Consider the following 14,184-nt stretch of genomic DNA (forward strand, 5'->3'; position numbering starts at 1 on the left):
CTGTTATCTGTTAACATACATGTATGCTGCTTCATATTTATGTGACACATAATATTGTCCACTGAAAGAACATACATTTTACACACAAACATCATTTCAGTGTGAAACTTTCATGTAAGTAAAAGTTTATTACCCCTCTAGGTCATCTTCATCTGTCTCATTGGCCTTGTGTGGTGTCTTAATGTTGTCGCCCTTCCCGACAACAGCAATGTCGCACTTTATATACCCTTTACATGCTGCTGTGATGTCATCAGGATCAGACAGGATGGCCCATTTGTGGTAGAACTGGTGTTCTGGGGTACAGCAGGTATGAATCAGACAGTCAAATCAATCAGACAAAAGCAATTATTTAATCTATTTTACTTCCCAATGAATTTAAGACAAACTGTATTTAAATTTTCAAATGGACAGTTTATTCACTGCAAACTGATGAATAGATATATTGTATGTGTGATTTAAGTTGCAGTGTGTAGTTTACCAGGCTGAGAGTAAACAGTCCCAACATCCATCTTGAAGGTTCCCACCAAGGTGCCACTCCGAAGAAGGTTTTTAGAGTGAATAACCTACATACGAACATAATGAAATGTTATTTTAAAAGTTAGCTCTATTAGGTTCTACTAATGTTTGCTCTGTACTAAAATATTTAGGAGGTCATATTTCCTATTTTCTCATTAACACATATACAGTAGAGCTAGCTAAGTTAAACTTGAATGAGAGTTTAATAATGTAATGTTTGCAATTTATGAACAATACCAGATAAACAAGCAAAAAGTAGTTTGTTAGCTGAACCGCAGTGCACATTTTGGATGAATGAATTACTTACCGAAAGCTTTATGATTTTGTCAAACATGACATCAGGAGGGACGTGGAAGTCAAAGACAAAATACTGCAGAGAGCAGAGAAAAAGTTTGAAATGAATTCACTTAAGCCTCCAGATTTAGAGTACTGGATGACACTTTATTTCTTTCAGATTTGCTCTCAGACTAAAATGATTGCTTTTAAAATAACTTTGAAAAGTTAAACTGAGAAACTGATGGAATGACAAGATTTGTGATCCTGATCTTTTCATTATTGTGTGACACTCGCATGAGATCAGCAGCTTTTGTTGGGCAGTGGAATGATTTCAATGATTGATTATTTTTTTGAAAACTCAGATAGTGACATATCATATCATATTTCTCATGATGTTATCAGCCATAGCTAAGAGATGACTCTAGCGTTCCACCACTGCAAATTTCATTGTCATGCTCTGAAATGACAAAATCAGATAAGCGGAGAGAAAGCTGGAAGAACATTTGTCTTGAGCAGTCCGGTTTCCAGTTTGTCTGTCCACAGGGGATCTTCAGACAAACAGACACAATCAATAGCAGACAAACTGTCACTTCCACTCCCTGCAGGATACAACCCAGAGGCTGAGCCCTGCAGCATGATCCTCATCGCTACTCACTAACACTTCCTGCCTGCCAAGAGGGATTCTCTGCTCTCCAGGAACACTCTGAGCTGGCAAGAAAAGTGTTACGTGTGGTATTTCAAGGTGAATAAATTATTAGGACATCATATCATCACAGAGATCACTGACAACACTTGCCCTGCATTTTAGTTCAAGCATGTCTGGGCTGCTTTTTGACAGAAATTTGCAACATTGCATCACATTACAAAACCGGGAGCAAGGCACTGACTGATGTCTTTCTGTTGAAAAAGTATATCTTCACAAAGACATGATACACTCATAAAACCACACCAATCATCCTGTTTAAGATCTTATTTGATGAAAGAATGCTGTATTACTCTTTGTTTAACATATTTATATTTAAAATGCTATAAAAACTGGAAAATGTATATTCTGAGTACTATTGTACAGTGGCCAGGAAGTGCAAAACAACATTACAAAGTGTGAAACACTTTTACAAAGCTTGAAACAAATTTACATTTTGTAAAACATTTTTACAAGATGCGAAACACTTTTACCAGTCCCGAAACAAATTTACAAGCGACACAATCTTCATGGAAAGGGAATGTACCATAACCAGAAGTGATAAAGTGAGCGCATCAGTCCACCAGTATGTTTCCGCAGCTGCTAAATAAACCATAAACTAGCTGCTGCTGTCATACTCTCATACACTTTCGGATCACTTCCGATATTTGGTACATTCCCTTTCCGTGAAGATTGTATCATTTGCACATTTTTTTCGGGACTGGTAAAATGTTTCATCACTTGTAAACTTGTCTTGGTGCTCATAAAAGTGTTTCGCCACTTGTAAATTTGTTTTCTAAAATGTAAATGTGTTTTGTCATTGGCAAAATTGTTTTTCTCATGTTATAACAGCAATGAAATGTTAAAGTTTTAAAAGTCTCACCTCATTGTAGTACGGACAATTGGTGGATTCCTTCATGGACGTGTACTTCTTGTCATCCCCAATCTCTACACACACCACAGGGTCCATGTTGAGGCCTAGCAGCTGCCGGGCCTCGATCACTGTGATGCTAATCTGATGGGAGACATCAGCCAGATCAGATGTGACACTGGGTGCAAAAACAGGCTGACTATATTCCAACAGTGAGTCAACCAGCAGCAACATCATCATCATCATAAATCATGCAACTGGTACACTATTGTAATTACCCAGAGGACAATTCAAAAGAAAACAATCTGCATCGATCTTAACGCAAACTCTAATGATTCTCCTGATTCAGGACAGTGAGGGCTTTTCCCAGACTTTTTTTAGCCTCTCATTCAGAAATTTTAAAAGAGATTTTGAGAGACCAACTAGATCCAAGCTAAAGGTTTCTACATCTGAGCAATATCCCTCTGGTTTAATTAGTCTTTGGATCTTGGAGAGGAGCAGACAGACAGGCAAAAAAAGAAGCAGAGGGGGTTAGTCTGCTACCCACAATTACACCAAGATCTCAGTCTGGTGTGTGAATATACTCATGTTCCTTTTTAAATAGGCCATGAAAATAGGGCATGGGCCAGCAGTGGAGGACAGTTACACTGCATCTACAACTATTCTTTTATTTCTATTCATTGATGTTTATAGTGCCATGATCACAGCAATGCAAACAGCCATGATTATAAAGAAAACAAAAGGAACCGCTAGACCACACCCTCCCACCCTCCATAGTTTACTTTCTTAGTTCTCCATTCTTGGATGGCTATGGGATTATGATTATGTTATTTGCTATCACAAAGACACTCAACAATTGAGCCAAGAAAACCTGACATTGCTGTTTGATATTTCACATTACACTGAATACATAAAAAGTCTGTTAAAGTCATTTTTTTGTAAAATCCTCTAAAACTAGTCTATCTCTGATCTCTTTAACCAAATGGCACATATTTAGGATATTCTATGTGATCTCCTTTTGATAACTTTTGCAGTAACTAATATAATATTTTTTTTCATTTTTCCATTCACTGAGCCTCCCATGAAACTGTCTGGAGACCTCCAGGGTAGGCTGCCTCCTACTTTGAAAACCTCTGAGCTAGACAGTTTGGAAAATATGCAGTATTCGGCTGATTAGTTATTTCCCCTTCCCCTAAGCTAAGATAATCACCTCCTGGCTCTGTGTCCTTACTTAGCACACAGACATGAGAGTGATCCTCTCATCTTAACCATCGGGAAGAATGTACATTTTACAAGTGCCTCTATCTGGGTCATTTTTAAAGTTTTGTGCATCATCAACAGAGAAAACACACACAAACCTGATAATCCACTGGTCGTCCAGAGCTCGGTTCCATCTTGATATCTGGCTTTGACCTGGAGAAAAGTAACATAATCAGTCATTTTTCTACAGTGGATCGGCAGATTAAGTGTTGTGTGCTCCTTCAGTGACCTGCCATGCTGAGTTTGAATGCTGAATTGTCTATATCCTCATTTTTTCCATTTTCTCAGGTGGAATATGTTCAGAAATACATGCATTGTGCAGCCAGCTTCAATTTATTTTGCATCATCAGCAGTTTGAGATATAAACTACTGTTGGAGGTCATTAAGGCTGTTTGTCTATGGGAGTGAATATTTCATTTCACTCCTCCACCAGTGTATGCAGTGTGTGTATGTGTGTGTGTGTGTGTGTGTGTGTGTGTGTGTGTGTGTGTGTGTGTGTGTGTGTGTGTGTGTGTGTGTGTGTGTGTGTAGGGGGGGGTTAAGGTTAGGGTTAGGGGGTTAGACCTCTTATTGGAGACATTAGTGGTGACAGCGGTGACAGAGGCCAGAGAGATGGTGTCTGGATCCAGTACTCCCGCAAGACGCATCGCCTTCTTGTCCAGGTCCTCCATGTCCAGGACTGCTGGCTCATCTGGATGACAAGATAACAGCAGTGACATCAACATCAAAAACTAAAAAAAACACTTGTAGAACCAGGGCAGTAGCTACCACTGAGAAAAGTATATCATGTCTTCTTTATTCTTCTCAAAATTTGAGGGTTTTAGGAACTTAATTAATTATTAAAATCTAACACTTGGTGGATATTTTATAGGCAGATTCCAGCACTTTTGTTCATAAGCACTATGTTCCAACAATATGTATATAAACTCCACTGCCTTTAGGCCTTTGAAATAAATAAATAAAATACAATCACCAGTTTCCCAACACAATTCGATTCCTGACAGTATGACATTGTTTAGATCTACATGTTGGGAGTTAACATTTACAGACACCATAATTGAGCAGTTTGTGACTTTATTCTACAACTACCAGTCTACCAGGTGTTTTAGAACACCTCATTTTTCCAGTTTTAATTAAAATGCATAGATTTTTTTAGTTTAATGTCTCAACATAAAAACAAATATAGCAAAAAAGAAAAGAAATCATGGAGTCAAATTCAATCAAGTTTTTGACTCAAAGTAATCACCTTTTGCAGCTGAACACACATTCTGTCTAAAGTGGAAATAAAATAATTTCTTCAGAAAGTGCTTTGCTTTCACCTTTCTGTCTAGGTCATCCCTAACCAGATAAAAGGGGCTTAAGTCTGGAGACTGTGCTGGCCATATCATGATTTGAAGCCTACAATCTTGTTCTTTTCCTCTAAGGTAGTTCTGACACAGCCTGGGGGTATATTGGGGTCATCATGCTGTAGGATGAACCCTTGACCAACTAGGTGTGGACCAGAGGTCACTCAGTGAAAATCACCAACTCTGGATCCAGCATAAGAGCCCCAGACTATGACACTTCCTCCTTCATGCTTTTATACCATGCTTTTATAGAGGTTGTGTACACAGTGTTTGTAAGTAATTAACAAAAGTACACCTGTAGGGTTGTTGGCATTAACTTTTGAAGCTTAGTTCACATCATTGCAGCAAAAATGCTGTGAGCTGTTAAACTGTTACCTATCCTTGAAACTATATAAATATGACATTTTACAAAAAAAAATATTTTTTAGTAATGTAAATGTTTTACAATACCTCTGGCAGTTAAGATTACTCACTGGATTTGAACCACTTAATTTCAATAAAAAAATAAAAAATAGGGGTGTTCTAAAACTTTAACTTTAACTTTTTTGTTTAACTTGTGAGATTTAAATAAAAATAGTTGTTTAGGGTTGAAATGGGACTTGTCTTGCATATTTGCAGGTTGCTTTACCTCCTTTCTTGTGATCGTCTTTTGAGCTCTTGATCTTGCCGAGCTTCATGGCTGAGAAAACTCCCTTCCCTGCTCTGGTGGAGGGAAAAAGAGACAGCAGATGGGAGGAGAGAGAAGAAAGAAAATGAAAATGATCTTATTCCTACTTCACAGCTGATCCATCTTCTGCTCAACTTGTCTCATTAAGTTCACTCGCCGACAGCAGGCTCAAACCCTCAGAGATTGATTAACATGAAGAAAGGAACTTGACTTCAACAGGAAACCCCAATGCCCACTCATGAGCATAATCAAAACGCAACTCAACACCATAACATCCATATATCATGGGCATCTTTGTAGCTCGGCTAGACATTTAATTCCAGTTGATTCAATCCCCCCATCACCGCCACCAATTCTCCAGACCCTCAATCACAAAACAAGAGTATCCAGTGTCTCCACATTGATATTATCTGGATCACATATCACCGCAACAACAAAGAGCTTGTGATGTCACCAGCGGGACAACAAATGAGTGGCCTTAATAATTAAAAATGAGTGTGACCGTCCAATTTGCAGCGTATATGGATACACGTCAGAAAACTAATGAATAAGGAGGTTTTGCTTTTGTTTCCTCAAGCATTCAGAGTCTTCTGTATCAGAGTTCAGTTTCTGCTTTGATCTTTACCTGTTCAACCTTCAACCTCATTTCATGGTCTGTGGAAAACTGGATGCACACTGTCAATATCTCATTTATAGGTTCATGACTGGAACCATTACAAGTGATTTAAAAGTAAAATCCCAGAGCCCCATGAGTAATAAAAGCCAAGAAGGACTTCTGCCTGACTGGCAAAGTTAATAAACCATCAGTGCATGCATGAAAGATCCTGAAAAGTACCTTGAAAAGACATTTAAATGTAACATCTGAAAGGATTTATGATAACTCAAGTAGTCAATCAACAGACAATTAATTCACGTCTATAATAATGTAAGTCATTTATCAAGCAACAATATCTAACCATTGCTTGTTCCAGTTTCTTAAATTTGAGGATTTACTGCAGTTTTATATCTTTGTAAATCAAATATCCTTGAGGTTTGGACTCAGACAAATCAATCATTATAAAGCTGTCATGATCAGCATGTCTTTCTTTTTTTGTGACATTTTATAGGCTGAACAATTGACTGACTACTTGAAAAGACAATTTGTTAGTAATGAAAATCATGAGTTGCAGCACCACTTCATTACAAATTAAGATGATCCAGTAATCCAATATCCTTCATCAAAGTAGGATTCAAACAACAAACCATTAAAAGAAACACACAGACAGTGTACCAAAAAATACATACCACATGAAAGATACCACTGGTCCAACTCAACTTAACAGAAATAAATCCTCCCCGAGTTTCCTCCTATGTCGCACTATATTTCCATATTATTTACCTGTCAGGTGCAGGCACTCCAACCAGGCAGATAACTGTTGCACAGGTGAGTGGATGGTGCAGGGAGGAGAGAAGGGGAGGGGAGGGACAGAGATAGAGGTGGAGGAGTGTAATTGGATATACAGAGAGGAGGAGGAAGAGAGAAAGGGAAAGATGAAGACGATAGGGCTCACTTTTCGTATAAGAGGTAAACTCTGTTAGAGTCCTGATTTGTTCCTAGTAAATTCACATGATCGTTGGTCGTTACAAGCACATCCATCACAAAAAGAGTTTATAAGAATGTTTCCTGAAGTGCAACCTCTCTGGATAAGTCTGGTTAGACACTGACTCAGACAAGGAGGGAAAGCCTCACCTCCTTCATAGTAGAGACAGACAGGAGATAAAGGAATATAGAGAAAGGGAGGATGACATGCAACAACTTGATAACAACACAACACCACTTCTACCTGCCTCTTTTACACTTTAAAATATTTCGCTAATATGTCCAAATAATTCATTGATTGGTCGAGTCAAGTAATCACAGATTAATCGATTGTTAGTTGCAGCCCTACAGAGAACTGTTATTTTTTGCAAGGTCAAAAGAGTTCATTTGTCAGGAAAATGTACATAGGTGATTTTAAGCTCTTGAAAGATAGACTAATGCAGTCCTTATTCCAGAGCATAGTCTCTATCAACAGCTGTAGACAGCAGGCATGAAACTCTAGCAGGTGAAGACATCAAGAGTGAAACCTTGGCAAGATTTGAATGATTTTCAGAGGAAAAAAGGAAACAGAGTCATTGGAAAACTCTAGGGAATAAACAAATTGAGCCATCAGATATTTTACTTACTTGTCTTTAGCTCCCTTCGCTCTCTTTTCCTTTCCTTTGCTGTGCAGAGTTAAGAACGAATACAAGGACAAACATCAAAAAATGCTTTCAGCAGGAAGCCGTGTCTGGTATGTTTGAAATGTTTGAAATGAGATGAACCTTGACAGTAACTCGCTTTTTTTTGACAAGCCATCAATGCCTCTTTGCTGATGTAAAGGTGAAATGTTACCTTCAAAGATGTCAAGGCAAACAAAGTGCACCACTGGGTTTTCCAATTAGTGTAATGAAAATTCTCACTGTACTTTGAAGGTTAGCAGGTGAAACTAACTCACGGTAAAACTTTGCGGGAAGTGGTAACTTGCTGAGAAGTTGAGGTTAGAGAGAAACTTAATACCTAATATTGTCTCTCTCCTTCTTTTCCTTTGATCTGAAATAAAGATCATAAATGCATCAGTGACTCAAAGTGTAACACTTAAACACTGCACATCAACCAAACATGAACCACAAACACCTTGATTGAGAAAAGCTCATTCAAGCTTTGTAGATGTGAAGATAAAAGGCTTACTATTGTATCCAAATCACAGTTATTGCATATTTAAAAAGCACAGGATTTAGGCCTTGTAAGAATATGTGTGCTTAAAGCTGAAAACCACCTGCGCTGTATGTCGGGGGGGTGATTGTGCTCGAATCAATAATACATGAAAGTATGAATAAATTGCCTATTTACACGTGTAAATTGCTGAAAAGATGAATGATACTGTATATCTTTGGGAGAATTACTCCCAAGGTTATTTGTCAATATCTGGCAGCTTGACTTCCATCTCCTTGGTAAAACAGGTTATGAATTCATCTTTATATGAATGTACAGCAGTGGGATTAGTTTGTGAACCGTGGTTAACTCCAGAGGTCTGATTATGAACTTGCTGATAACAGATGGTCAAAAATAAATAGAGCTGTGTGTTAAGAAATGGTTTAATAAGAGCTCACTGCTCTGCCACTTGCAGTTGAGCTTTTTGTTGCTGGTAGCATCCGATACTGGCAAAGCAAATACCTCAACAACTGTGGGATGGATTGCCATGAAATTTTGTATACTCATATACTAAAAACTAAAAATATAGAAATAAATTATTGCCCCAGTTGCATTAAATTGACAAATATGATCACTGGATTATGTTCACAGGAAATGTTTGTTCAAATGATTGAAGCATTACATTTATATATTGCTCTGAAGTTGGAGGGGGGAGGGTCGGTAGATGAGACCCAGGTTTGCAACATCTGATATATTTTTTGTCATATTGGTAAATGTGTTTCATAATCTGTGCTTACGGCTCAATGAGCTTTACCCTGTGCACACATGTTCTTTCATTCACCTGCATGGACTGGATGCACATATTTTGGTGCTTCCAGGGTCCTAGGGACTTGAGGCAGACAAAGATCAGCTACCTGATGAGACAATTGGGGAATGAAAACTCTCACTAAAGCAGTATTGTCTGTCCTGAAACTGTATTGAGCGTTCTGCAGTCCTCTCTCTGTCTCAACACTTGGTTTCTTTCTTTGGCTGATTTCTTCCTTTGCAGCTCAGAGCATTCAACCATGTCATTCCAATTTTCCATTTTGACTGTAGTCAAAGACCTCTACTCTTTATGAGCGTAAAACAGATTAAACAGAACATCAATGTTACTTATCCCTCTGATATTGACATCTCCTCTCAAGTGCTTTTGTGTAGCCGCTTACCTGAAAGGCCATTAATTGATTCCAGTAATTAATATTCTTTGCCTGTGATCTGGGGGTGTTTGCTGATAACTTTACTCTCATTAGTGTTATATAGTTAGAATATTTTGCAATTTTAATGCCTTCACACTCCCCGAAAAAAGTCCCTTGAGCTTTCATGGCCTACATACATTAAACAAAACATTAGAAAAAATTCTTAAGGCTATATTGTGTGTTTGTGTGTGATTTTATGTGTGTTCAGCAAGAATCTGTAGAATAAATACATATTTTACAGTGTGTGTGTGTTTGGGTGTATGATTTAAGAAGTGTATCTGTCTCTTCTACAAAAGGCAGACTGAAGAATTAAGGGAAAAGAAAAAAAGTATGTTGAGGAGAATGAGGAGGAAGGCAAAAAATTTGACATGTACAACCCTGTTTTCTATGAACACTTATTACTTTTTAAATATTAATATATACTCCAAATAGCACTCTTGCATTTTTTACTCTGTTATTGCATCAACTGTCCTGGAAAAAAAACCCTCTGGATAATACATTTTCTCTCTGACTGCTTTGAATGCTTTTAGAAACAAAATGTTCTTTTTCCCCCCGACGTTTCTGATGACGTCCATGGGATTCCAAAACTTTGCTTTTATGTAATTGTACTGCAGTGATGTGCAGCATAGGCAGTGCCTCGCCAAATCTAAAAAGTAATGTTGATATCACATGATAGTTGTATCTATTGATCATTTATTCATATTTATAATTCATATTTTTACATATTGTATTTATTTATTTAAATTTAAATGTTCAGTATTCATAATGGTATTCATAATTTCTGCCAGGATTACACAGCCTGCTGTAAAACTACAGTCAGAAAAGTTGTTTTAAAAGTATAGTATGCTCCATTTGCCACAGCTTGCTCCTAAAATCAACTGTTTCTGAATGCTGAGGCAGATCTCTCTCTCTCTCTTTCTCTCTTACTCTCTCTCTCTCTCTCTCTCTCTCTCTCTCTCTCTCTCTCTCTCTCTCTCCTCTCTCTCTCTCCTCTCTCTCTCTCTCTCTCTCTCTCTCTCTCTCTCTCTCTCTCACTCTCTCTCTCTCTCTCTCTCTCTCTCTCTCTCTCTCTCTCTCTCTCTCTCTCTCTCTCTCTCTCTCTCTCTCTCTCTGTCCTATCTGGGACAAACACACAGGTAATGCAGAAACTGGGATTTACCCCAAGAGGCATGTCTTCATGTCGTCATTGTCTGGGCTTGGAACAGAAAAAACAGCAGAGAGGCGCTTACAGTACATACTCAGCTCAAACTGTTCAACATTAGACACCATAGAATCACACAAGCAGAGAGAAAGCATCACTGCAAACCACCACAAAACTCGGCAGCAGAGCTGACAAACACGGAGCAGTCCCCCGAGAAAACACAGCTACACGAGAGAAAACAAAGGATGTCAAAGATTCAAAAGACGACTGCGTCAATTCAGCATCTGTCTCAGCAGAAGAAAACAAGCTGCAGAAAAATATATAAATATCGGAAATGATAAATGATTTAAAACCTAGCGTGAATGATTGAAAATGACATCACAGTTTTTTGATTGTACAGATTTAAAAAATGCATTTTTTTTCTTTTTATTACATCAAACAGAAATGGACCCTGCAAAACCTTATCTGTGATTTCAGTGTGTCAGCAACAGTATAGACATACTGTTGCTGACACACTGAAATCACAGATAAGATTCACCAATCTGAAGACTTTTCATTTGCTGACTGCACTGTACATTTGAAAGCTGACAGCTCTCAGCAGTGTACAGTAGACTTCTTCTGGTTCATATATTACATCAATAATAGCTGAACACCAAAGTAAAAGCAATCCCATTCTCCAGTGATGAAAACTCTGTTAAAAGCCCTGCAAACCCACACAAGTGCTCTCCTTAATTAGACCCATGGTTAGGTGAACACCTGTGTAGGTGAACTATGGGTATGTATTTAATAATCTAAGATTATATAAATGCCACGTTTATTATCACGTGTATTATCTGACATTTCTGTTGTTATGAATTTGTGCAGTGAACTCCCAGTGCCAGAGATTCACATATTACAGCCCAATGGGATAAAAACAGGTGATATAAAAGAGCACACAGCACCTGCGACATGGTGCTATGAGATGATACATCATCAGCATACAGTATGATGCCAGGACTGTCTTTGAAAACACAGCTATTTACACTGATAGACAAATGAATCACACATGAAATCGCAAAGTAGCTCATGGATAAATCAACACTTGCCTGAGTAAATTATCCTTTCAACAGAGGCTTTGTTCAGGCTGTACTGTCTCCTTTGAGTGCAGATTTGATGCAATGCAAATGGATCATCCATATTTAAATAGTTAGAATAAACACAATGATTATTTACATGGATATGTTTCAGTGGGGCAATGCTGATTAATTTAGTTTCTATGGGGAAAAATCCTGTCATATTAGTGCTTTGCGCCTGTGTTAAAGTATGATCATACAATGTGCATCAGCAATTCATCTCATTACTCCTTTGTTTCCAGTGTTTGACGTCCACAGATCAAGTGACAACTGAGGCTTTAAATCCATTCTCTTCATGTCTGGCACATGTGCTCCTCTGCATGCACTATTCAGCAGATCTGCTTCACTGACAGTAAAACCATGCAGCAGGTGATTTATTTATTAGGAATAACAAAACCTCTGCAAAGCCAGCTCATTGTGGTGTCGCAGATAGCACAAAATGCTTTATGGTTCCTGCTATAAATCATCCTGCTGACCCAGAGACCATGTGGAGAGAGGTAGTAGCAGTGGGATGATCAATTTTTGGAGCAATTTCACTAAATTAAGAGGAGGAGGGGCAACCAATATGCCCTTACAAGCCACTTACACAAGCCAAATTCAATGCCCACTGAAAAGTGCAATGAGCACAAACTCTCCTTTAAGCAGCATATATGACCTTTTGGCTGCTTGTGATATATTGCTGCGAAGACAGCACTGACTGCGGCTCTATGATCAGTGTAGTTTGTTCTTTTACTCTACAATAATGTATAAATTCAGAACAGTTTGTGAGTAATTTATGACAGAGGAGTTTGTGTTTGCATCTCTGCCCAAAAAAAGAAGCGATCTGTGGAAAGTCAGAAAGCCTTCCAGAAGCTGATTCCTTTAGAAGACGGTGACTGTCTGGTTATGACTTCATCAAATGTATCTGTCTTACAGAGAAAAAAAATTTCTGAGATGACATTGCTGTGAAATGTTGCATCAACATGAAAGCGGAGGTAGAGCAGACACACAAATCCACACACCAAAAAAGATTTGAAGCACACAGCAGGCTGGAGGAAATATACCTGGAGGCTAAACTGTTGAAGACATTCTCATCCTCTTTATATTTCCCCTCCTCCTCCTCCTCCTCTTTCTTCTCCTCTCTAGGAGAATTAGACAGCCATCCCAGGTTATCATCGCTAGCACATTCATGCTTCATTACATGAAAAGGGACATTTAACACTGGCTGTAGCGCGTCAGAATTCAGGACACAATGAAACAGTGGTAAAATTCTAAAAACCTCTCAACCAGAGATAAACAGAGCAGGCTGGTAATTTGCGATATATAAAAGGTCTATATGAGAAGTGGCAAGGCCATTAAAATCTTTCTACAAGCCCATCAGTCTGGCTAACACCGGTGTGAGGCAGATTAGAGCTGAATGTGGTGGCTGGGCTGGAAGTTAATGATATTTTTTAGGCAACTAGTTCACTTGTTTTGTCCAAGAAAAAAAGCCACACAGCAGCCTTTGCAAAGGCCTGACTTTGCAAAGGTGCCTTCATCAAGCACCAGGGTAGGTGAGAAAAAGGGAAAAACACATAAAGCTGAATACAAATTTTACTTTCCACAGTTCGTTGGAGATTAGTTTGGTGACTACTTTCACCACACTTTTATTGAACTCTTTTAAAGGATATCTCCATGGCGGTACTTTCTTTTATCTTTGTCGACCAAATGCAAGTAGTGTATCTGTTATATAATTCCACTGAGATGCTCTAAAACTGAGATTAGTCAACTTGTCTTGTTTTCCTCGGGCTGCTTCACATCTAACATTGGCAGACACTGAACAGTTTTAATTTAACGCTGTTAAAAACTGTGAAATTGAGAATTCAATGTCAACTGACAAAAACATGCACAAAACAGCATTAACCACATACACATACACACAATTTATCACACGCCCATTCAACATGCAGTCTAAAGATGGATTTAGGGGTCTGGCTTTGTAGATAGTTGCAGTGAAAATACCACCCACAAATGATTTCACATAGTATTCAGCAAAAACGCAACAAGCAAACTGCTGAGAAGACCAAGTATTATGCAAGAAGCAGCCTGCAGGGCAGACGGTTCTACTTTATATCTTTAAATCTACATAATCTCCTGTCTCTTTAAGGCCTAGGACCACTTGTCTGTTTTTATAAACTACCATTTGCAAGTAGACAACATTTTTAGTGACGAGAAAGGATAGTGTCCTCACAATTTTAAATTACTTTTTGCATTTTTTTAATAAAAAACCCATCCATGAGTGTTGGTGGAAAATGTATTGAGACAAGCTTCTTTAAGTCCTCTTAATGTTATCTCTTTGAAGGGAAAAAAATGCCTCAGACAGTATGACACCACTCATTTTAATCGA

The 14,184-nt window shown here is 38.3% G+C and overlaps 1 protein-coding gene across 1 annotated transcript in view; it reads right to left on the bottom strand.

Annotated features, from left to right (window-relative positions):
- otofa (otoferlin a) overlaps positions 1-14,184 on the bottom strand; it is a 74,236-nt gene that overhangs the window by 22,093 nt on the left and 37,959 nt on the right. The window contains exons 7-13 of the mRNA XM_062437703.1: positions 5,580-5,653; positions 4,170-4,296; positions 3,704-3,758; positions 2,358-2,489; positions 824-886; positions 479-563; positions 134-293 (exon numbers count right to left, since the gene is read on the bottom strand). Of these exons, the coding sequence (XP_062293687.1) occupies positions 134-293; positions 479-563; positions 824-886; positions 2,358-2,489; positions 3,704-3,758; positions 4,170-4,296; positions 5,580-5,653 (696 nt within the window). The remainder of the gene's footprint in view (positions 1-133; positions 294-478; positions 564-823; positions 887-2,357; positions 2,490-3,703; positions 3,759-4,169; positions 4,297-5,579; positions 5,654-14,184) is intronic.

Source organism: Scomber scombrus, chromosome 17 (genome assembly GCF_963691925.1).
Source record: "Scomber scombrus chromosome 17, fScoSco1.1, whole genome shotgun sequence".
In the NCBI taxonomy this organism is placed as follows: Eukaryota; Metazoa; Chordata; class Actinopteri; order Scombriformes; family Scombridae; genus Scomber; species Scomber scombrus.